The sequence below is a fragment of the Pleurodeles waltl genome, chromosome 3_1 (assembly GCF_031143425.1).
Source record: "Pleurodeles waltl isolate 20211129_DDA chromosome 3_1, aPleWal1.hap1.20221129, whole genome shotgun sequence".
In the NCBI taxonomy this organism is placed as follows: Eukaryota; Metazoa; Chordata; class Amphibia; order Caudata; family Salamandridae; genus Pleurodeles; species Pleurodeles waltl.
Window position 1 is genome coordinate 1,203,176,076 of NC_090440.1, and position 24,452 is coordinate 1,203,200,527.

The 24,452-nt window shown below is 47.3% G+C and overlaps 1 protein-coding gene across 7 annotated transcripts in view; it reads right to left on the reverse strand.

Annotated features, from left to right (window-relative positions):
- FOXRED1 (FAD dependent oxidoreductase domain containing 1) overlaps positions 1-24,452 on the reverse strand; it is a 942,813-nt gene that overhangs the window by 761,420 nt on the left and 156,941 nt on the right. For 6 of the 7 annotated variants that reach the window (XR_011201503.1, XR_011201504.1, XM_069224512.1 and 3 more), the window contains one exon: positions 15,633-15,743. The exons of the other annotated variant lie outside the window; for it this stretch is intronic. Coding sequence is in view for 4 of the 6 variants with exons in the window: in XM_069224512.1 (XP_069080613.1) it covers positions 15,633-15,743 (111 nt within the window). In the remaining 2 variants the exon portion in view is untranslated. The remainder of the gene's footprint in view (positions 1-15,632; positions 15,744-24,452) is intronic. 7 annotated transcript variants of the gene reach the window in all.

Here is a 24,452-nt window from a genome sequence, read left to right on the forward strand (position 1 = left end):
TTCAAACTAATGGCAACACCACTACTTCCCTTAACAATATATGTAAGGCTCCCCAAAAGAAGGCCTATAGAATCCTATGGCAGGAAGCTGTATATTATTAGGCAGGACATGTATTTTTTATGTCTTAGCAGCATCACCTCTAAATTGCCGTTTTCCTTTGGAAACGATGGTAGCCCCATTGGCCAGTACAGGGTTACCAACTGGCCCCCCAGCTTGGTTAACTTCTGAATGGGACTAACTGGATAGTGTAAGTGTAAGGAAATGGCTCCCTGTTGCAGATACCCCCCACGTTTTGCCTGATACTAATGCTGACTTGAGTAAGAAGTGTGCTGGGACCCTGCTAACCAGGCCCCAGCACCAGTGTTCTTTCACCTAAAATGTACCATTGTTTCCACAATTGGCACACCCCTGGCACACAGATAAGTCCCTTGTAAGTCCCCACAGACAAGTCCCTGAGGGTGTGCTGCAGCCCACCCTCAGGGACCCCTCACGTAACACATGCACACTGCCATTGCAGATTGTTTGTGTTGGTGGTGAGAAAAAGGCAAAGTCGACATGGCATCCCCCTCAGGATGCCATGCACACAAAATGCAGCCTGTGGCATAGTTAAGTCACCCCTCTAGCAGGCCTTACAGCCCTAAGGCAGGGTGCACTATACCACAGGTGAGGGCATAGATGCATGAGCAGTATGCCCCTACAGTGTCTAAGTCTATTCTTAGACATTGTAAGTACAGTGTGGCGTTATTAAGTATATGGTCTGGGAGTTTGTCAAAAACAAACTCCACAGCTCCATAATGGCTACACTGAATACTGGGAAGTTTGGTATCAAACTTCTCAGAATAATAAACCCACACTGATGCCAGTGTTGGATTTATTAAAAAATGCACACAGAGGGCATCTTAGAGATGCCCCCTGTATTTTACCCAATTGTTCAGTGCAGGACTGACTGGTCTGTGCCACCCTGCTGCTGTGAGACGAGTTTCTGACCCCATGTGGTGAGGGCCTTTGTGCTCTCTGAGGACAAACAAAAGCCTGCTCTGGGTGGAGGTGCTTCACACCCCCCCCCTTGCAGGAACTGTAACACCTAGCAGTGAGCCTCAAAGGCTCAGGCTTCGTGTTACAATGCCCCAGGGCACTCCAGCTAGTGGAGATGCCCGCCCCCTGGACACAGCCCACACTTTTGGTGGCAAGTCCAGGGGAGATAATGAGAAAAACAAGGAGGAGTCACCCACCAGCCAGGACAGCCCCTAAGGTGTCATGAGCTGAGGTGACCCCTGCCTTTAGAAATCCTCCATCTTGATTTTGGAGGATTCCCCCAATAGGAATAGGGATGTACCCCTCCCCCCCCCCCCCCCCCCCCAAGGGAGGAGGCACAAAGAGGGTGTAGCCACCCTCAAGGACAGTAGCCATTGGCTACTGCCCTCCCAGACCTAAACACACCCCTAAATTCAGTATTTAGGGGCTCCCCACAACCTAGGAAACTAGATTCCTGCAACCTGAAGACGAAGGACTGCTGACCTGAAGCCCTGCAGAGAAGACTGAGACACCAACTGCTTTGGCCTCAGCCCTACCGGCCTGCCTCCCCACTTCAAGAAAAACTGCAACAGCGACGCGTCCCCCAGGGTCCAGCGATCTCTGAAGCCTCAGAGGACTACCCTGCATCTAAAAGGACCAAGAACTCCCAAGGACAACAGCCCTGTTCCACAAAGACTGCAACTTTGCAACAAAGAAGCAACTTATAAAGACCACACGTTTCCCGCCGGAAGCGTGAGACTTTCCACTCTGCATCCGACGCCCCAGGCTCGACCTGCAGAGAACCAACACTACAGGGAGGACTCCCTGGCGACTGTGACCCAGTGAGTAGCCAGAGTTGAGCCCCCTGAACCCCCCAGCGACGCCTGCAGAGGGAATCCCGAGGCTCCCCCTGACGGCGACTGCCTGCTTCAAAGAACCAGACGCCTGGGAAACACACTGCACCCGCAGCCCCCAGGACCTGAAGGGTCCGACCTCCAGTGCAGGAGCGACCCCCCAGGTGGCCCTCTCCCTTGCCCAGGTGGTGGCTGAAAAGACCACTGGGTCTCCCCATTGAAACCTATTACAAACCCGACACCTGTTTGCACTCTGCACCCGGCCGCCCCTGTGCCACTGAGGGTGTACTTTTTGTGCTAAATTGTGTCCCCCCCCGGCGCCCTACAAAACCCCCCTGGTCTGCCTTCCGAAATTGCGGGTACTTACCTGCTGGCAGACTGGAACCAGGGCACCCCCTTCTCAATTGAAGCCTATGCGTTTTGGGCACCACTTTGACCTCTTCACCTGACCGGCCCTGAGCTGCTGGTGTGGTAACTTTGGGGTTACCCTGAACCCCCAACGGTGGGCTACCTTGGACCCAACTTTGAACCCTGTAGGTGTTTTACTTACCTGCAAACCTAACCAAAACTTACCTCCCCCAGGAACTGTTGAAAATTGCACTATGTCTAGTTTTAAAATAGCTTATTGCCATTTTTGCTAAAACTGTACATTATATTGTGTTGATTCAAAGTTCCTAAGATACCTGAGTGAAATACCTTTCATTTGAAGTATTACGTGTAAATCTTGAACCTGTGGTTCTTAAACTAAGAAAATATATTTTTCTATATAAAAACCTATTGGCCTGGAATCGTCTTTGAGTGTGTGTTCCTCATTTATTGCCTGCGTGTGTACAACAAATGCTTAACACTACCCTCTGATAAGCCTACTGCTCTACCACACTACCACAAAACAGAGCATTAGAATTATCTCTTTTTGCCACTATCTTACCTCTAAGGGGAACCCTTGGACTCTGTGCATGCTATTTCTTACTTTGAAATAGTACATACAGAGCCAACTTCCTACAGTAAGGTATCAACTTAACCATGGCTTTAAAGTCCACCTGATGCCCAAGTCCAATTTAATGTCACTATCAAAGGAATGCCACTTTTAGAAAGTTGCCTCTCTATTGCACAGCTGATCCAGTAGCCTCACATGGGCATCTTTCTGCCCACTTGTGAAGTAGTGTGAACAACTTTCAAGTTTAGGAACAACAGCGACCTGCTGCAGGGTGAGGCGTTATTTCCCCTTCAGAGGAAGCCACTTAGGATGTTAGTCCTAAAGGAGAGCTTCATAGGGGAAGCCTCCTTTGGTGAGAAGATCACACTCCTGAGGGGGTGCCCGTTGTTCAGGTAGACAGGCTGGTGACCGGGACAGAGAGGGGAAACCAGTGCCCAAACGGGTTTTCCTGTGGACTTATAGCCCATAGGTAGTCACAACTCTAGGGTGGGCAACCAAGATTCTTACACCCGGAAAAAGGATGCAGGCATCTCGGGAGTGGTCAGAATAGTGCACTCTGGGATTGTTAGCTGCCACATATTGCCAGAAACCCCTCACCAAGAAGGTGGGGACCTGGTATCTGGAACTGTAACAAGGACCGAAGGACTGCCCTTCTGACCCCTAGACTGCTCGGAGAAAGGCTTCACTGTTTGCTGGACTGCACCTGCTGCACCTTGGGCTAGCAACTTTGGGACAGTGTGCCTGTGGCTCCTGGCTCAGGGAAAAGTCATGCCGTAGCCCCAGACCAAAGCAGGGACTCCAAGGGTCAGTTGGCTGAGCCCCTGGAACCAACTTTAGGGACAAAAGAGCTGAAGTAGCCCAAACCTGCAAGTTTGTAGGCACTCTGGAAGAAACCCCACTGACTGCTGTTAGACACCCCAAGAGACCGATCCTCAATGGTCAAAAGTTGAACCCGAGTCAGCAAGACCCCGGAGTGTCACCAGAGTCCAGAATGGTCGCCTAAGAAGGACACTAGCCTCCACTAAAGAATTTCGGTGTGGCCCCTTTGTTTGGAGACCAGTAGCCCAGAAACAGCTGGCCTTCTACTGTCTCAAAGAAGACTTCATGGGAGCCCAACGTGTGTGGCCAATTTTGCCCCACACGACCTGGGGACCCAGGAATCACTACAAAGGCACCCACATCAACCGGGTCATCTTTGACCATATTTTCATTCTGTATCCCCAGCATCCAGACCACTGCACTGAAGTCTATGGCGGTCATGCTGTAAAGTTTGGAACTGGACTGGAAAATGCTCAGGTGGCCAGGTAACTGTCAAAATTTACCCAGTTAGCCCCCAGGACCGCCATCTGGTTGGATTTGGTTGCCCAAACTGAGACAGAGTAGCCCAACTAATTATTTAAAAACTTTGCAAAAATCTGCACCACCAGGAAAAATCCCTAAAGGTCATTTCCAGAGGCACAGCTTCTCCTGTCTTAGTATCAGAGACCCCATCCCGTCCTGTTTGTTGAAATATCACATGGCAATAATGTTGTCCATGAGGACCTGAAAAACCCTCCCTTTTGATGGGTGGAAGAAAGGCTTTAAGCACCAAATGAATGGCCTGCAACACCAGAAGACTGATGTGGAGCAGGGACTATGCCGGGACCAAAGGCCTCTGATCGCCACCTCTCCTAGATGGCTGCCCCAGCCCAGAACATTTTGTCAACACTCTCAGCTATGGGTGGGGTAGAGACGGATCTATTGCTGACCCAATCACTATCCAGCACCCACCACTGCATGCCTTCCAAAGTCTATTATGAAATCTGAATGTTGTCAGAGAGGTCCCCTTTATGTGGGGCCAAATGGAACATCAGATCCCACTGCATAGCCCACATATGCCACCTTGCATGCTCAACCAGTAGCCCCAAAGTCAACCTCTCTGAAATTCAGGACCGAGACTGAAACAAATCAAGATCATAGTCTGAATGTCTACACACTTTTTGGGGAAAACAGGACTAAACCAACCAGAGTAAAGAATGGCTTAGTTGAAAGGGAGCATCTGAGAACAAGTCAGGTGTGACGTCCGCACACTGATAGTGAACTCCAAGGATGAGAGGAAGTTCGTAATAGTCTAGTTGTGGCTGACGACTTCACGGGGCGAGCCCGCCTTCAACAGCCAGTCATCAAGGTAGGCAAAGACTGCCACACCCCTGACTTCCGATGGTGTGCTGCTACTACTACTACCACCACCACGACCACGAACACCTGAGGTGCACTGGTGAGACCAAAGGGGAGTACAAAAAAACAAAAACACCTTTGTCCCACTACAAACTAAATGTAGTGCTGGTAGGCCGACAAGTAGTATATGGAAATAGCAGTTCTGTAGGTCCAATATCATCATCTAGTCTTGAGGTTCAAGAGCATTTTGAATATCTCCTTCTGGAAGTCAGTGTTGAGAGGGGGTAGGTCTCAAAAAAAAGAAGAAAAAAAAAAAAAGGAGCAAGAGGCCTCCATCTTTCTAGGACACCAGAAAGAAATGGAATAATATCCACATTCTACTTCCGATGCGGGCACCCTTCCAACAAAACTGTTGAACCCACCTGTTTAATCTTATTGACTGCAAATCTGGGAAGATTAGTTGAATTTTATCTCAAACTGGGCAGGCTGTGCTGTTGAAAGGACATGCTAAAATAGTTTGGCAGGTGGGGTTGCAGAGCGAGGGTTAGACTGAGCAGACCAATGAATTTGGCCACAGGAGGCACCAAGCTCTCGACAGCGAAATTACTGAGTTACTTTTTTGAGAGTGGACACGCTGGCAGTAAGGAACATCTCTACCAGCTCCGCAAAAGGAGCCACAGAAATGTTGCACTTGGCGAGGTTTGGCGGACTGGCCGTTCTCTTTAAAACACACTGCTGCAGAATCAGTCTTAACCCCAAACAGGCAAGTCCTGTCGAAGGGCATATCCATCAGGACATGGACTGCCTGAGAACCCAGTCAATCGTAGCCATGCCTGGAGGCAAATGGCAAGACTGGTGCTGATTGCCCACCCAATGGCACTGGTGGTGTCCAAGCCACAATGAATCATGACCTTGGCAGCATACTGATAGTCTTAAATTGCCTTCGTGAGAACAGGTTGCAGAACTTCAGGTACACCAGTTAAGACTTGCGCTACCGAGTCATAAAGGGCATGGGAATAAAGTCCCAACAAGCAGCTGGTGTGCCAGACTGGTAGAGGAAAATACTTATTTCTGAAATGTTTACACATGCTTAGATTTCCTGGAAGGGGGTAGTGGTAGGCAAGGTTATGGGATTAGACCTCCTTGTAGAGGCTTTCACCACTAGACTTTCAGGGGAAGGGTCTGCAAAAGAAAAGCAGGGTCACTTGGAGCAGGGCAACGGCACCTTGCAATCGGATGATTGATTAGGGGGTAGGAGGGGGGGGGGGGGGGGGCAAAGCCTACGCTTGACCCCAGCCCCCCCCCTATGAAGCATCTGTCAGGCCACATTATATGGAAGAAGGGGCATAGAAGAGGTTTGCCTCTGTTGGCAAACATCTGTAAATACATTGGACTTAACTTTCAAGGGGAGGAACTGGAGGTCAAGAACTTCTGCCGCCGTATGTACTACCAGGTAGAAAATGGAGGCCTCTGTGGCCGGTCCAGGTGGTGGAGTTGGTCCATTTCTAGTAGGTATCAAGACCACTAGTCTCCTCTAAGCCATAATAAATATTGTCATCCTGGTAGGGCTAACCATCACTCTGGTTATATTTGTTTGCCAAGTCCATACCAAAAAGGGAATGCAATGAGTTCTCCCTTATGGAGGTGAGAAATAAAGTTGGGAAGTGGCACCTCAGGCTGTATCGGGCACAACTTCGGTCAAGGTCAGACCTGTGTCCACTTGGCATCAGAGAGAATTATTGGACCTCCTCCTCCAGCACTGATGTTGTCAGCATCTGACAGCCTAAGGCCAGCATTGCTCATGGTGCCTGAAGGGGGTCTGGTGGCAAGATGGGCTCACACGGTCCAACTGTCGGAAAGAGGAACCAGTCGGTGGTACTCTAGATAGAGGACCTCTCGGCCGGTTCGGGACAGAAGGTGCACCAGACGTAGTGGGAAGGGATCGAAGATCCAGAGTATAGCTGTGCAAAACTCTCTCATCTGATAGGACGTGGCTGTTGGCCCCAGAAACTAAGGTTGTGCCAGAACCAGCTGCAGGATCGGCTGCAAAAAAAAAAAAAACTATATGCCAACTGCAAGAGTAAGATTTAGAGCTGTGGAGTCAGCCTCTTCAGATAAATGCAAGAGAGCAGAATCCCACTTTGCTTTCTTGTGTTTCATTTTAGACTTATCTGATGATTTAGACCATGACTGACACCGGCCTCTAGAGTGACTTTGTTGGCTTTGAGAAAGGGAATTTTTCATGTGGACCGTTACTTGCAGCGGTCCTGGGAAAGAGTTTCTTTATGCTTGGTAATGTAAAGATTCACATCGCCTGATGGCCATTGAGTTCATCGATATGCAATCCCATAAGGACTTGGAGTCGTATTCCAGCACACCTGGTGGGTTTCTGCCACAGACATTTGTTTGTGATAGTCCCTACAGGGCTTAAAACCTGTTATTGTTAGGGTTCGCATTCACAGCACATTGAGTAAAACTACTACGTAAATGTCAGAGACACATAAAGGGAGCTCTGGACCTGTGTTTGGTAGCACAGAAGTAAAGAAAATGACATCAGCACTCAGGGGTGGTACCCATATAGGCTCCGCACATCATTTCTGGAGCAGATCATCATCAGTGCAGATCCACATGGCATCATCGGACAGCACTACTGAAACGTTTCCAGATGCAGTCAAATGCCTGGGGACAGGGGTGTGGAATTTAATAAAATATCTGCTTGTCCATGTAGGAAAGTATCATTTTTTTGGCATGGTTACCACCACTTTTTGCCTGCTATCTGTATGCTTAAACTGTTTTCCCTGGGATCCTGCTAACCAGGACCCCAGTGATTGTGCTCTCACCTTCTAAATTTGTGTTCTAGGACTTTACACACCCCACAATTGGCATACTGCCCCCTTAAAAGTCCATAGTATACGGTACTTGGGTACACAGGGCACTGGGGCTCCCCATAGGCTGCTGCATATATTGTGCCTCCTATGGGAGCCGATGTGAGAAAGTAGGCTCTTTCTCGCCTTGCTACCCCCACTTTTGGCCTGTTTGTGAGTATATGTCAGGGTGTTTTCACTGTCTCACTGGGATCCTGCTAGCCAGGGCCCAGTGCTCATAGTGAAAACCCTATGTTCTCAGTATGTTTGATATGTGTCACTGGGACCCTGCTAGCCAGGATCTCAGTGCTCATAAGTTTGTGGCCTATATGTATGTGTTCCCTGTGTGATGCCTAACTGTTTCACTGAGGCTCTGCTAACCAGAATCTCAGTGGTTATGCGCTCTCTGCTTTCCAAATTGTCACTAACAGGCTAGTGACCAATTTCACCAATTCACATTGGCATACTGGTACACCCATATAATTCCCTAGTATATGGTACTGACGTACCCAGGGTATTGGGGTTCCAGGAGATCCCTATGGGCTGCAGCATTTCTTTTGCCACCCATAGGGAGATCTGACTATTCTTACACAGGTCTGCCAGTGCAGCCTGAGTGAAATAACATCCACGTTATTTCACAGCCATTTACCACTGCACTTAAGTAACTTATAAGTCACCTATATGTCTAACCTTCACCTGGTGAAGGTTGGGTGCAAAGTTACTTAGTGTGTGGGCACCCTGGCACTAGCCAAGGTGCCCCACATCGTTCAGGGCAAATTCCCCGGACTGAGTGCGGGGACACCATTACACGCGTGCACTATACATGGGTCACTACCTATGTATAGCGTCACAATGGTAACTCCGAACATGGCCATGTAACATGTCTAAGATCATGGAATTGTCACCCCAATGTCATTCTGGCATTGGGGAGACAATTCCATGATCCCCTGGGTCTCTAGCACAGAACCCGGGTACTGCCAAACTGCCTTTCCTGGGTCTCCACTGCAACTCCTGCCAACCCCTCAGACAGGTTTCTGCCCTCCTGGGGTCCAGGCAGCCCTGGCCCAGGAAGGCAGAACAAAGGATTTTCTCTGAGAGAGGGTGTGACACCCTCTCCCTTTGGAAATAGGTATGATGGCTGGGGAGGAGTAGCCTCCCCCAGCCTCTGGAAATGCTTTGATGGGCACAGATGCTGCCCATCTCTGCATAAGCCAGTCTACACCAGTTTAGGGATCCCCGCAGCCCTGCTCTGGCGCAAAACTGGACAAAGGAAAGGGGAGTGACCACTCCCCTGACCTGCACCTCCCAGGGGAGGTGCCCAGAGCTCCTCCAGTGTGCCCCAGACCTCTGCCATCTTGGAAATAGAGGTGTTGCTGGCAAACTGGACTTCTCTGAGTGGCCAGTGCCAGCAGGTGACGTCAGAGACTCCTTCTGATAGGCTCTTACCTCTCTTAGTACCCAATCCTCCTTCCTAGGTAGCCAAACCTCCTTTTCTGGCTATTTAGGGTCTCTGCTTTGGGGAATTCTTCAGATACCGAATGCAAGAGCTCACCAGAGTTCCTCTGCATCTCCCTCTTCACCTTCTGCTAAAGGATCGACCGCTGACTGCTCAGGACGCCTGCAAAACCGCAACAAAGTAGCAAAGATGACTACTGCAACCTTGTATCGCTTCATCCTGCAGGCTTTCTTGACTGTTTCCTGGTGGTGCATGCTCTGGGGGTAGCCTGCCTCCTCTCTGCACCAGGAGCTCTGAAGAAATCTCCCGTGGGTCGACGGAATCTTCCCCCTGCAACCGCAGGCAACAAAAGACTGCATCACCGGTCCTCTGGGTCCCCTCTCAGCACGACGAGCGTGGTTCCTGGAACTCAGCAACTCTGCCCAAGTGGCTCCCACAGTCCAGTGACTCTTCAGTCCAAGTTTGGTGGAGGTAAGTCCTTGCCTCCCCACGCTAGACTGCATTGCTGGGAACCGCGGATTTGCAGCTGCTCCGGCTCCTGTGCACTCTTCCAGGATTTCCTTTGTGCACAGCCAAGCCTGGGTCCCCGACACACCAACCTGCAGTGCACAACCTTCTGAGTTGTCCTCTAGTGTTGTGGGACTCCCTTTTGTGACTTCGCGTGGACTCCGGTTCACTCCTCTTCCAAGTGCCTGTTCTGGTACTTCTGCGGGTGCTGCCTGCTTCTGTGAGGGCTCCCCGACTTGCTGGGCGCCCCCTCTGTCTCCTCATCTAAGTGGCGACATCCTGGTCCCTCCTGGGCCACAGCAGCATCCAAAAACCCTAACCGCGACCCTTGCAGCTAGCAAGGATTGTTTGCGGTCTTTCTGCACGGGAACACCTCTGCAAGCTCCTTCACAACGTGGGACATCCATCCTCCAAAGGGGACGTCCCTAGTCCTCTTCGTTCTTGCAAAACACCAAGCTTCTTCCATCCGGTGGCAGCTTCCTTGCACCCTCAGCTGGCATTTCCTGGGGTCCTTCCCACTCTCGACACTGTTGCTACTATTGGACTTGGTCCCGTTGTCTTACAGGTACTCAGGTCCGGAAATCCACTGTTGTTGCATTGCTGGTGTTGGTTTTCCTTGCAGAATCCCCCTATCACGACTTCTGTGCTCTCTGGGGGTAGTAGGTGCACTTTACACCTACCTTACAGGGTCTTGGGGTGGGCTATTTTTCTAACCCTCACTGTTTTCTTACAGTCCCAGCGACCCTCTACAAGCTCACATAGGTTTGGGGTCCATTCGTGGTTCGCATTCCACTTTTGGAGTATATGGTTTGTGTTGCCCCTATACCTATGTGCTCCTATTGCAATCTATTGTAACTTTACACTGCTTGCATTACTTCCTTTTGCTATTACTGCATAATTTTGGTATTGTGTACATATATCTTGTGTATATTTGGCATCCTCATACTGAGGGTACACACTGAGATACTTTTGGCATATTGTCATAAAAATAAAGTACCTTTATTTTTAGTATATCTGTGTTTTGTGTTTTCTTATGATATTGTGCATATGACACCAGTGGTATAGTAGGAGCTTTGCATGTCTCCTAGTTCAGCATAAGCTGTTCTGCTATAGCTACTTTTTATCAGCCTAAGCTGCTAGAAACACCTCTTCTACACTAATAAGGGATAACTGGACCTGGCACAAGGTGCAAGTACCTTTGGTACCCACTACAAGCCAGGCCAGCCTCCTACAGCCAATGTAAATTGTGTCTGCAGGCCTGCCATCCCAACCTGTGTGAAAAGGTGCATGCAGCCTTTCACCACAGGTCACTGTAAGTCACCCCTATGGCAGGCTCTCCTAGCCCAGAGGCAGGGTGCAGGACCCTGTGTGTAAGGGCATCCCTGCATGAGCAGAGGTACCCCTACCAACGTCAGTTCCATTGCACTGGACTTCATAAGAGCGGGGAAGCCATTTTACCAGTGTACTGGACACGTCATAACCTGTGTCCAGCTACATAATGGTAACTCCGAACTTGGGCATCTTTGGTATCAAACATGTCGGAATCATACCCCAATACTGTTGCCAGTATTGGTTGTATGATTCTATGCACTGCTCCTTTGAGTCTTCTTGGGTTTTCCAGGCAGCCTGCACTGCTGCCACCCCTCAAATAGGTCTCTGCCCTCCTGCTGCTTGACCAGTTCAGGCAGAGGAAGGCAGAACAAAGGATTTCCTGTGAGAGAGGGAGGTAACACCCTCTTTCATGGAAATAGGTATTACATGTCTTGGGAGTGGTAGCCTTCCCAAACCACTGGTATGCTTTGAAGGGCACATTTGGTGCTCTCCTTACATAAACCAGTTTGCATCAGTCCACGGAAACTGGACAAAGGAAAGGGGAGTGACAACTCCCCTGTCCATCTCCGCCCCAGGGGTGGTGCCCAGAGCTCCTCCATATGGGCACTGGATTCTGCCATTTTGAATCCAAGATGTGCAGAGGCACCTTGGAGCATCTGAGTGACCAGGTCAGGCAAGTGACATCACAGCCCCCTCCTGATAGGTGGTCACCTTGCTAGGTGACCAATCCCCCTTCAAGGGCTATTTAGGGTCTCCCCCTCTTGCGTGGGTCCTCAAATTCGACGTTCAAGATTCCACCATGAATACTCTGCATTGTTTACTTCATCTTCTGGCCACTGGAAATGCAAATGGACTCTTCATGAACCAACAATCTTCAACTAGGACAACTCCACTTTGCAAAATTGTTTCTCCGGCTCCTTCTAGCAACTGCAACATTTCCCCGGCTGTGCATCCTCGGAGGTCGACGAGACTCCAGCCTGCACCAAGAAGTAAGAAGGAATCTCCCTTGGAGTGAAAGAGTCACTCCCCTGCATCTACAGGCAACAAATGTATAGACGACCGGCTGCATGGATTGCCTCTCCTTCGGAACTGCGTGAATCCTACATCACAGGTAGTGGTCTAATGTTGTCCTCTTGGTCCTCTCTGCCAGCTGTCTAACTTGGGAGACAGTAAGCCCTTGCCTCTCTTTACAGGACGTACCCCTGTGCAATGCGACTTCAGCAAATACCGAGGCTTGTTTGCTCCTGCTCCAAAGGATATTCAGGCTCCATGTATCCCCTGCCCCTAGCACTTCTTCCTGCCAAGCACAGTCTCCTATTTGCTGCTCCAGTGACGTGGGACTCTTCTTCAGGTGGGCTAACTGGGCCTCACTGACTTACTATGCCTGCTGCCAGTGGGTTGCCTGTGGGGACTGAGACTGCTTCTGCTGACTTTCCAGACTGCTGAGGGTCACCCTGGACTCCTCTCCAAGGGTCTAGCCCACTGAACCCTGCTGGTCCTCTTCAGCCCTGCAACTCTTCTGTTTCTTCTTTTGCATTTGCCAGGGCTTGTTGGTGGTTCTCCAGCACCACTGACCCACTGCAATCCGACATCTGAAGTGGGACACCATATGCATTTGTTCAGGGACTCCTCTTCATCTCCTGCGCTGCACAGCTGGTCTTCTTCCCCTGTTGACCTGGCCCTGCACCCAGAGTAGGGTGGGTAGTGGCTCCTGCACCCACAGGACACTCCATCACGAACTGGACTTGGTCCCCTTCCTTTGCAGGTTCTCTGCTGCCAGAATCCACATTTGGTTTCTCCTAGTCTATTCTGGGTCCTGCACAATCCTTTTCCTAAATCCTCCTGTTGGTTTTGGAGAAAACCAGGTACTCTCCTAGTTGCTGGGGGTCATTCTGGTACTCACATTTTGTGGTTCCTAGTTTCTCCAGCTCCCCTCTAACGATTCCACATCCTTGCTTGGGGAATGTATCTCGCATTCCACTTACGTAGTATATGGTTTGACCCCTCCTAGGGCCTACACTATTTGCTATTAGTTTCACCAATGCTTGTTGCTTTTATGCTCCGTACGGATTGCTATTGGGTATATATTTAGAGTGTTTACTTACCTCCAGTTGTGGAGACTGCCTACTAGTATTCTAATATTTGTGTTACCATAGTAAAGTACCTTTTTTTTGGAACACTGTGTGGTTCTTTAATGTGTGATAGTGCTGTGTGGCTATAGTGGTATTACATAAGCTTTGCATGTCTCCTAGATAAGTCTTAGCTGCTCATCCACAGCTACCTCTGGAGAGCCCTGGCTTCCAAGGCACTGCATACACTTCACTAATAGGGGATACCTGGACCTGGTAGAAGGTGATAAGACCATAGGTGTATACCACACACCAGGCAAGCTTCCTACAGTCCATGGGACAGTATGCTTCATAAATCTACTTGTCCTTTAAAAAAAAAATCTACTTGTCTCTTTGGTGCCATATAGTGCGGCAACAAATTATGGCAGCAATCTCGTTCTGTGAGAGCTCTGATAATAGCCTTTTTGATTATGCCAGCGCTAATACTATAGTAGGGCTTGAATACTAGCAATTTCAAGTGCTACTTCAGCAATTTTCTTACCTCTCCGCGCAGTAAGCATTAGTTCCAGGGCTTGAATGCCTTTGAGTCTGTGCAAACCTACTAACATGCATGTTTGAAGATTTTAACCAGCTCTTCCCTAATCTTTTCCCATACCAAGAAAGGCTGGAAATTTACTTCCGACAAGGGCAGAAATAGAAGTTCTTCCAGGTTTGGGAAAAAGTGGCTGGCGGGAAAGTGAACTTGTAAATGCTCAATAGAATTTTGCATGAACAAATCTACACATCCATATTTGCTTGTGCTAAGATACAGTTCACAAGTATGTTCTAGGAGTATGATTTCCTGGTCTACTTAACACAAATTGTTGTGAATTCATAAAGCCAGTAATGCAAAGACACATACCATGGCTGCACTTTTGTGACTTTCTTTAAGAATTGAGCCCCCAATTAGGTCTAGCGTTAGCCAAAACATTTAGTTTTTATTAAAATTAAATTTCTCTCTCTATCCATCTATCAGCTGGCTTTACTGGGAGTGACAGCATTCTGCTCTTCCACAAGGTTCATATTAGCACACAAAGTAGTTTTGTTCAGTGCCAGGAAATACTGTAGCAATGTGTGCTTTTTAAGACCAATTTCTTTTTTTTGTGCTTTATGCCAAAGTTTGTTACAATGGTGAGTGCCTTACAGCTCCGGCAACAATAAAGTGCTACAAAAGCCATGTCAAAACAAAACAGGCATTGCTAAAACCAAAAGACTGACCACCAATTTCATCTATGTTGGCTTTGCCTGGGCTTGTTTATTTTCATGTTTCCCATAATCTTGCTGAAAATGATTACACTGATTTTCCATTATGAATGTTGCTTTGGAAATCCTAGGATGCATCAACACAGTTTACTAAATACTGCTTCAAAAAACAACTAAAATTTCACAGTAATTTAGCAAAACCTTTTTTACCTACTTGGATTATTTTCGTAACATTTTATTTTGAAACAAAGAATCATAAACCTTGCTTAAAAGCTCCTGCAAACATTTGCATCTAATCAGAGTGCAGTCTAGGGGTATTATATGTAGCATCATATTTTTTAACTTTTTAAACGTGTGCATACTTTTTTTTTTTCTTTTTTTTACTGGAACTACTGTCAGTAGTGCAGTGTGACCTTCCAATGTTTTTTTAGATTACTCACCCGAACAATAAATGGTCTGCATTAATGAACCATAGATACAAGTTCAAACAGCATCACCCTTATGGACACAAATATTACCTTAACTGTAGACAGTTCCCTTCCCTGTCAACTGACAGCGAAAGCGTGTATGTTGCAGGAGGTTGGGCCTACTTGGCCAAAGGACAAAATAAACTTGACAACTTGTTGTTATTGACCCTAAACAATATGACCTACTGTTGGGCTATAGGAATTACACATCCCTCCGGGGGGAAAGTCAAAAGCTAAGGAATCTACTACTAGAAGTCTATTGGAAATGGCTCTGTTTGCAATGCTGCATTCGGGAAGAAGACAAGTAACCAATGTACCAGCAGCAAAAACAAAAATCTCCTGAGGGTGGGAGAACACAGAAAGGAAAGAGAGCAACATACAGTAGCAAGACAACTGAGACTGACACAAAAGACCATATAATCTTGAGCAATGATTGGCTGTGTGCAGAATGGTATACAATGCATCGTTGGAGGGATGGGGGGTGAGCCTGCTTTAGGAGAGGGACAAAGCAAAGTAGAGGAAGTAAAGCCCACACAATTTCACAGATAAAAAGCAAAAAAAAATGGGTGTGACAAAGCCAACCAATGGTAAGCGGTGGGCAGGCTAACAATAAGCTAACAGTATGTCATGTGCTGTCTAGTAGACAGGACCTAAAACTGCTACATTAATTTAAAAAAATGCCTCTCTCCACAAAACTCATAACCCCAAATAAATTACCACGTGGTCTTCGTACATTTATATTTCGTAGGAAATGGGCAGAGAACAAGGACATCTGTATGTTTTCGGGCATTGAGAACTGCTGCCGGATCCCTCCCACAGACAGGACAGTGGAGGCTCTTGAGTACTAGGAGAAAAGCAATACAAGAAACAAAACTATAAGTAGTCAGGTCAAAGGAGATACTGATAAAAATAAGGTCAGTCAGATAATTTCAGTCTGGCAAGAGTGGCAACATTGCTCTGACAAGGTCTTGGATTAATGCATGCTTAAATTCACACAATGTTCTGTTGAAATGCCCATCTGAAAAAATGCTTTCTTCGCCCTCTTTACCACATGGAATATCCCATAGCCATCCATTTTATTATTTTTTTTTTCATTTTTTATTTTATTACTAGGTTTATCATGGTACAATGCATACAGTTCATGTTTGAAGGCCTACAAGATACAATGCAAGTTGTACAACTTGGATCAAGTAAGTGCAAATAGTCAAACGTGCATCCTGCTGCTTTCATCTACTAGCATCTTTTCGTACAAGACCAATCCATGGCTGGGCTAAAAATATTGATCAGTGGGAAACACACAAACACTTAGAAGATACCATGAGTAGGACTGTGAGGATTCCACCCAGTCACTGGGGATTGAGGGGGGTTCACTACTAAAAATGCAGACAAATACAATCAAATATGGCCGTTTGATCCAGAAGATGTTAAATGATGTTTCTGAGTAGCTGTAATTACCATATCACAGAATCAGTCATTGTATGTAGGAGAGGTGCATTGCTTACTTCTACAAAGGATAGCCATCATGGCTACCACTAAAGCTGTAACAATCCATCTCTCGGTTTGTCTAGTGAGATCTGAAATGTTGATAGGGTCATGTAGAAAGATACATTCTGCTGTAGGAGGAAGTAGAAGTTAGCTAGTAGTTTTCATGGAGGCAAGTACCTTGCACCAAAATTATTGGAGAGAAGAGCAGGTGGTCCATAGCAAATATTGAATGTCTCTGTCTTGGTGTCTACATCTTCAACAGTCCATCATGTGAGTTAGGCTGGCCTGACGCAGTCTCTGGGGGGGTCCAGTGCCAGTTCTGCAATAACTTGTATAAAGTACGCTTGAGCTGAGATAGCCAAAGACCACTGTCATGTATTTTAAGGGGTTTTTCTAATCAGCACCCTAGTAGACCTTTCCAATTTTGGTCTGCCAATTATTTCTCAGATAGGATCGGAGAGGCCATGAATGGTGTCCTCCTATCAAGACTTTGTACATCCCAGAGAACAATACTGATGAGACCTCATTTCCAAAGATAGTCAAAAACTGTGGGTTGCTGAAGGGGGCTGGGTAATGGAGCTAGCAATGGCTGCAAACAGTGGCATAACTGTAAGAAATTCCATTGTTGCCTTCCATTCAATTGGAATTTGTCATGGAGTACTATAAAGTGCAAAGGTTTTTAGCCATTCGTCCTCAACAGCCTATTCGGCAGTCTCTCCATTTCAGTGTACTTTTTTTGTTGTTCCAGAGCATGGTGTCAGCATGTAGGTATGGGTGTAGGATGAGTTTGGGTGGCACCATCAATGTTCAGAGTGTTTACTCGATCAGGAGGGTTCCTTTACCTTTCTGTGTTTGTATGTCTCTATATAGTGTGACCATTTGGGGTCTGTCGACCCATAAGATGTAATTCTATTGTTACCCATTCGAGCTGCTCCAGATCACTGGAGGAAAAAATACACCAGATTCACAAGGTAGTGTGTTTTGTAGTAAAGTTACATATCAGGTAATCACAAACCACATGATGCCATGTCTGCTTGCAGTTTAGTGGGCAAGAGCCGAGGATTTAGACCATCCCTGATATAGCCTTTGATCACTTTATCCAGTTCATTGATCAAATGGTTCAGAATGCATGTTGGTATCATTCCAAATGGGTACCTGAAATGGGGTGCTGTCACCATTTTGGCTGTCTGTTTTTGACCACATAAGGACAGTTTAAGGTGAGACCATTTGGCGAAGTGAAGTATCCTTCTCATGAAGAGGCCTTCCATGTTTTATATGGCAGACAGTGCTAGGTACTGACCAACATGAATTCCTATTTATTTAATCACAGTGTTGTACCATGTGCAGTGCTACAGTGGAGGGTGGTTTATGATTTAATGGTAGAGCCTTACGTTATTTGGTAGCCAGAAAATTGGTCAAAAGTGAATATCCTGAATATGAGAGAGTAAGGTTACTGGATTATTAATAAGGACCAAGATGTTGTGTGCATAGAGGAGCAGTTTGGTTTCCACCACCACTGTAGTAATGCTTGTTACGGATTTAGTATATCTTCTTTTACAGGGGTTTAAGTACTAACAGGAAAAGAAGAGGTGGAGAAGTGTGGCTCAATGGTTAGAGCGGCAGACCCTGAAGCAGAGCTCTGGCTCAAGACCAGGGTTCAAGTCCCGCTTCGGCAGGTCTTGGGCTCAATTCCCCTTGACCAGATAATTCTCACCTGGGTGCCTAATCTAATTCATGGGTCCCACTCTGCAACTCTGGGCAATAGCTTGCTTAATCTCCACAACGGCCCCAACAGCGCTTGGATGCCTGGCTTCACCCTGGGGGTGCTCAGGAGTGGGCGCCTCACAGGGAAAAGCCAGGAGGGGTTCCATAGCGGTATGAGTACAGCGCCTTGAGACCCTAACGGGTGAGTAGTGCGCTATACAAGTGCTAATTTACATTTTTACCAGCAACAACAATGGCGGGGACCTCTGGCAATAGTGAACTGATCTGATTGGTAGACGTTGCAGACAATCATAATTGTTGGAGTATGGTAAAGCAGGCAAACCTTTTGAAGAAAGCTGTAAGGTGATTGGCTCTGCTCAGCAAATAGCTGTTTTTTTGTGTTGTGACCAACTGGAATGTGACTTTCTTGTTGTTAGTGAGCCCCACAGCTGGCGGCTTAGCCATGGTAAACTCATGGTAAATGAACTGTGAGCGTTTAACGCAAGGGTCTGCCTTTTTGGACAAGGCTGCTGTGATGCAGCAAGGGTAAGGGCCACCTGGGAGATGCCCTTCATGAGCTGCTCGGTCACAGGTAGCCTGGTGCAGAAGTGACTCTGCAGGGTTGCACACTGACCTGGAGTAGGCCTCATAATGTTAGTGTACACTCATAAGGAATGTCTGTCTGGTTTACCATCTTGTATGGTGACACTCCATTATACACCTCTGGGCAAGACTGCCTTAGAATGCAGCTCAGCGCATCTTCGGCCTACAAAGACTAGAGATTTGCCAAACTGGGGCAGAATCAGTATGCCAAACCAGAATATGAGAGTTCCAAAAAGATCTGTAAAGCTTATGGGTCATTCAGGATTGTCATATTTCTCTGGCTCAGCTCAGAATCCGAGCCCAGACTTTTGGTCACCCTCCTGTGATATGTTAATTACATTTCTCTCCAAAAGCAAGGACAAAGGCTTCCCCACACAAAGGGCACTATTAGCAGTGCTTCACTCAGCTTGTGAGGAGGAAAGGGGTGGGAAGGAAAGATCTGCATCAATCAGCTGTCACACAGTAGCAGGGATAGGTCAGCCCAAGACCACTGAATAAAGGAGGGAGATCAGACCTCTGGAGCCAACACAGGAGGGGGCTCCCTTCAAAGACCTAGTGGGAAAGGCTCTGTCAAGGATGTCAGCAGTGGGCAGTGCTGAGGCCCCCAGAGCAGATGTGGCTAGTGAGACCCTGGTGACAACATTTTTAACTGTACGGGAGTCTGTGCAGGAGGGTTGAGACAGGGGGTGGAGGAGTAATGTGGCACCCCCACGATAGGCCAGAGATGCCTCACTTCTGGAACTTTCATCCCTCACTTATAAGGTTTTGTGGAAGGGGGAACATTCTCTTGCTTGTGATTTGCTGCTGGACACAGAGACTGGATGGAGGCAGACATTGACACTTTGAAGCAAAAACCCCTGATGCCCTTCTGGACTGAGGACACCCAATCGCAATGGGGCTCCATCCAGGAGCAGGGAATTTGGTCACCTTACACCCTCCGAGGACCAGTCGGAGGGAAGACTGGGCTTCTGCACCAAGGTGGAGAGAAGCTCCAAAAGACAAAGGCTGACGCAGGGAGCCAGTGTAATCAGCTCCCTGCAAAGTATCCCCTTAGAGGTCAGGAGGCCAAGGCAAGTGGCAAGGGCTCACCACCAGGAGAAGAATAAGCCGTAGATGGAGCAAATAGGCCCAACTGGCCCTGAGATATCAGCAGAAGAAGAATGTGACTTTTGATGCCCCAGCGCCATTGAACTCTACTGCAGCCTTTATAACTGACCACAGGGTGGGCAAGAGCCAGGTGTCTCCAAAAGGACTGTGCTAAATTTCCAAATTTGGGATGGGGTGTGCATGGGTCCCCCTCCGCAGCGTGCAAAGGCCCAGGGATCCCCATCCAGGGTTCATTCATGGGGTCTGGGATCCCCAACTCCAGGCCCCTTCAAGGGAAGGGCCTGGGATCCCCAATGAAGTGACGAGGGATAGGGGAGTGCCACCACACTACCTCCCCCTACTGGAGGTGAGCCTGCCCCACCTGCAAAGACATTGTTAAAAGTAATGATCAGCACTGTCCGGAAAAAGAAGACCATCCTAGGTTTTGTCATGAATTCCAAGCAATCCTTAGTCTGGAGCATGGGCTCTACAGCTGGGAGTGCAATGCTCTCTAGAGGCTACGTTTATGGTCACAGTTATTGTGGCATAAATGTGTCTGAAAGCATGTACAGGTCGTACAACACCCTCTCGGGTGAAGTTTGTGGTTACATGTTTTGAGATCAAAATGTGATACCCTCTAGGAGCTGTTATTATAGCTGCATTTACAAAGGTTGGACGTATTTAAAAAACACACAGACAAGAAAAGTTCATTGTTAAATGCTTTACTGAAATAATAATGTTGACCCTGATTAATGATCAAAATGTATATGCTTTATTAACAAAGTGCCTTAATACATAGCTATGATTGATTACCACATTTACTCCTCATATGATGGTTTTTTACATTCGAGTTGTTGATCTCGACCCCTTTAGGTGGTCAGAAGTAATTACACAATGTCAAAGGGTAGTTCCATCAGCCTTCTGTATATTTGTACATTACTGCACACTACTGAGGAGAGTGTGCATGTGTGTGTGTTTAACAAATGTACTTTTACTTTTCTAAAGAGAAAGCACAGACTGGACAACTATTGAAGGTTGCCAGCAAATGGTAATTACTGGTCCACACCACCTCCCTTGAGTAGGCCTTGGACGTGTCTCCTCTGCTACCTTGAGAAAGTCAATTGCTACAGTGGGGTGTTTGGTTCTCAGTGGAGGTCAAATGTGGACCTTGTGCAGGTCACACAACTAATGGCCTGTTTCCTTCCAAAAGCTTTTTTAAACATGCTTGTTTTAGAGTTCGAAATAGGTATGGCCTTTCGACTCTGTCTATGGATACTACAATCTGGTCCGTTTTATCTGCCAGAAAACATGAGACAGCAGTCTCACTTGATTAGCTGAGGAACGGTTCTGGAAAAATCCACCTTTGTTTCCATAAATTAGCAAGGGGATGAGCCTGCACAGTTGTGGTTCCAGGATATTCACTAGAATTTTGATATCGATATTAATGATATGGGACAGTATCTACCACAATGATGCAGGTACTTATCCTTCTATGTGCAAGAGTTGTTAAACTGTGACTGGAAGTATCTCCAATCTCAACACTTTACACACAAGGGAGTTATCACCTGCACACTCTTCTTGTAATATTTGACGGAGAAGCCATATTCTGTGGAGCTTTGCCAGAATGCATAGTCTTGATGGCTTCTTCTACTTCACTGTCAGGGATGTCGCTTTCAAATATATTAGCAGATTCTGCAATAACGCGGGGCAATTTTAATTGATTAAAGGACCCAGCTCCTTCTCTTCCTGAGAGGTGAAGGCAGAGGTTAGGTCCATCTTGGCTAGCAACAGATGCTTGAGGCTGTCTGAAATTGGTAGCCATCAATATAGTTCGGATAGGATTTGTACATGACTTTCAATGTCACGCCTCTATTTCGTCACAGGTGAAGAACATAGTCGCTCATGGATTGGCCCCTTCACGAATGCTTTGCTGGGTGCTCATAACATTTTTGTGCGAGGTTATAAATTTGCCATCAGTCGACAGGAAAAACTGCAATTGCTGTTTCAGATTGGGATTCACTTCTGGGTCTTTGAATTTCCAAGTTGGCATCCGTCAATCTCCATTGGGCAGTCGAAGGACGTCAAAGGCTAGTTCTATTAGTTTGAGGTAATGATCCAAGAAGTTGTGGTCTCAAATGGGGAGATCAGGTACATGAGATCCAGAGACTAGGGAATAGCAGATTCTTGCCTCTATGTGATGTGGACAGGAGTGAAATGTGAAGTGTTTGTCTCTAGGATGTAGAAGGTACCTTGGAGCCAGAAGAGCGTGATCTTTGAAGCGATGCAACAAAACCAGTTAGTCTCCGTTACTAATCAGTTTTGGCCGTCCAGAGATATTCAAATCACTACCTTTCAGGATTTTAGTGTGGCCCAATTCACATAACATTCTGTGAAGTTTGGATATTTGAGGCATATTTGCTATTCACAATGATAGAGTCAGATTGTGTAGGAGGCTGGCCTGGCTTATAGCGGGTACCTTGTGGTAATTACACCTTGTGCCAGGTCCAGTTATCCCTTATTAGTAGGAGAGGTGTTTCTAGCAGCTTAGGCTGTTAGGGGTAGCTATGGCAAAGCAGCTTAGGTTGAACTAGGAGACATGCAAAGCTCCTACTATACCACTTATATCATATAGCACAATATCATAAGAAAACACAATTCTCAGAGTTACTACAAATAAAGGTACTTTATTTTAGTGACAATATGCCAAAAGTATCTCAGTGAGTACCCTCAGTAAGAAGGTAAGTACTATACACAAGTTATATTTACACAAACCCAAAACAGGTAAGTAACAGTAAGAAAAGTAGTGCAAACAATGTAGAATCACAATAGGTAGACATAGGTCTAGGGACAACACAAACCATATACTCCAAAAGTGGAATGCAAATCACGAATGCACCCCAGACCTATGGGAGGTTGTAGAGGGTCGCTGGGACTGTGAGAACACAGTAAGGGTGTCCAAGATACCCCACCCCAAGACCCTGAAAAGTAGGAGTAAAGTTACCCTACTACCTCAGAAAGACAGAATAGTCGTGATGGGGGATTCTGCAAGAATCACAAGCACCAGCAAAACACTGAAGACGGATTCCTGGACCTGAGGACCTGTAAAGGAAGGGGACCAAGTCCAACAGTCGCGATAGTGTCCAGTGGGGGCAGGCGCCCACAAAACTCAGGCTGAAGGTGCAAAAGGGCTGCCTTCGGGTGGAAGAAGCCGAAGATTCTGTAACAACAAAAAGAGCTAGGAACTTCTCCTTTGGATGACAGATGTCCCACGGCATGCTGGAGGTTGCAGAAGTGTTTCCAGGCAGAAATATTGCAAACAAGCCTTGCTAGCTGCAAGAGTCGCGGTTGAGGATTTTGGGTGCTGCTGGGGACCAGGAAGGACCAGGATGTCGCCGCCTTGGAGGAGGAGACAGAGGGGGCGCTCAGCAACTCAGAGAACCCCCGCAGAAGCAGGCAGCACCCGCAGAAGTACTGGAGCAGGCACTTAGAAGATTTGTGAACTGCAGCTGGCTCAGAGTCACAAAGGAGGGTGCCACGATGTCGGAGGCCAACTCAGCGGGTTGAGCACTGCAGGACGGAGTGCTGGGGGGCTAGGCTGTGCACGAAGGAAATCCTGGAAGAGTGCACAGGAGCCGGAGTAGCTGCAAATCATCGCAGTACACAGGTTTGCAGTCCTACAGATTGCATCTTGAGTTTAGCAAAAATGTATCCATCATCTGGATTGGCCCAGGCCTTTATATCATGACCCACAACACACTTGAGTAAAAGAACAGCTGTTCCACCCCTCCTAGAGTGAGGTACTAGAGCAAATATAACTTTTCCATCATAATCTTTCTGCAATTTGCGATGGCAGCTAGGTATGTCTCCTGAAGTAGTGCAATGTTTGAGTACCTGGATGTGAGATACATCAACATTTTCTTCTGTTTGATGTAGCTGTTAAGGCCTCTGTGGACATAGCTGGGAATGGGTATGCCCAGACATGGGTCCCGTGGACACACTGTCACTGGGACCAAGCTATACCTGTCTGGTGAGCCCCAAGAAGGATGAAACCAGAACTAGGTTGCTTGTGTTCCAGTTCAGGGAGAACCTGGCGTGGCAGTTCGGGCTGGACTGCTCTCACTGGATCAGGGTCAAGAATGACTTGCATATGGTTGGGTCCAAATTGAGGCGGCATGGTGTGCAAAATAACAACAGAGTGGAATGCGGGTCCAAGTAATTATCAGTGGCAGAGATTAATTGAAGCATTCCATCCAACACTTTTTTTTTGTGCATATTTTACTGGGGTGTTTATCACATCATCGGGTGTGAGGAGGCCAAACCAGAATGTCTAGCAGACAACCCAAGGGTATACTGTAGTGCGAGTTCTGCGTTTCACCAGGTTGAGGCGGAAGACCCCGGAGCCACACACAGCTGTGGATGATTCCAGATGATGCTCTAAGGGTAGCAGAAAATGCTTAACTTCTCTGCAAAGGGTAGCACTCTTGAACATTATTGCATCATTAAGAGACCCACCATACGTACGCCGAACGGGATCACTTTCTGGTCACAGGAGCAGTTTCTCAGAATTTTACATCTACCTAGATGGAGCACATTTCATGCTCAGACCATGCCTCAATCATACCAACACTGCAGAACCAACAAAACAGGCACCTAACAGATGATGGATAGCCCACTA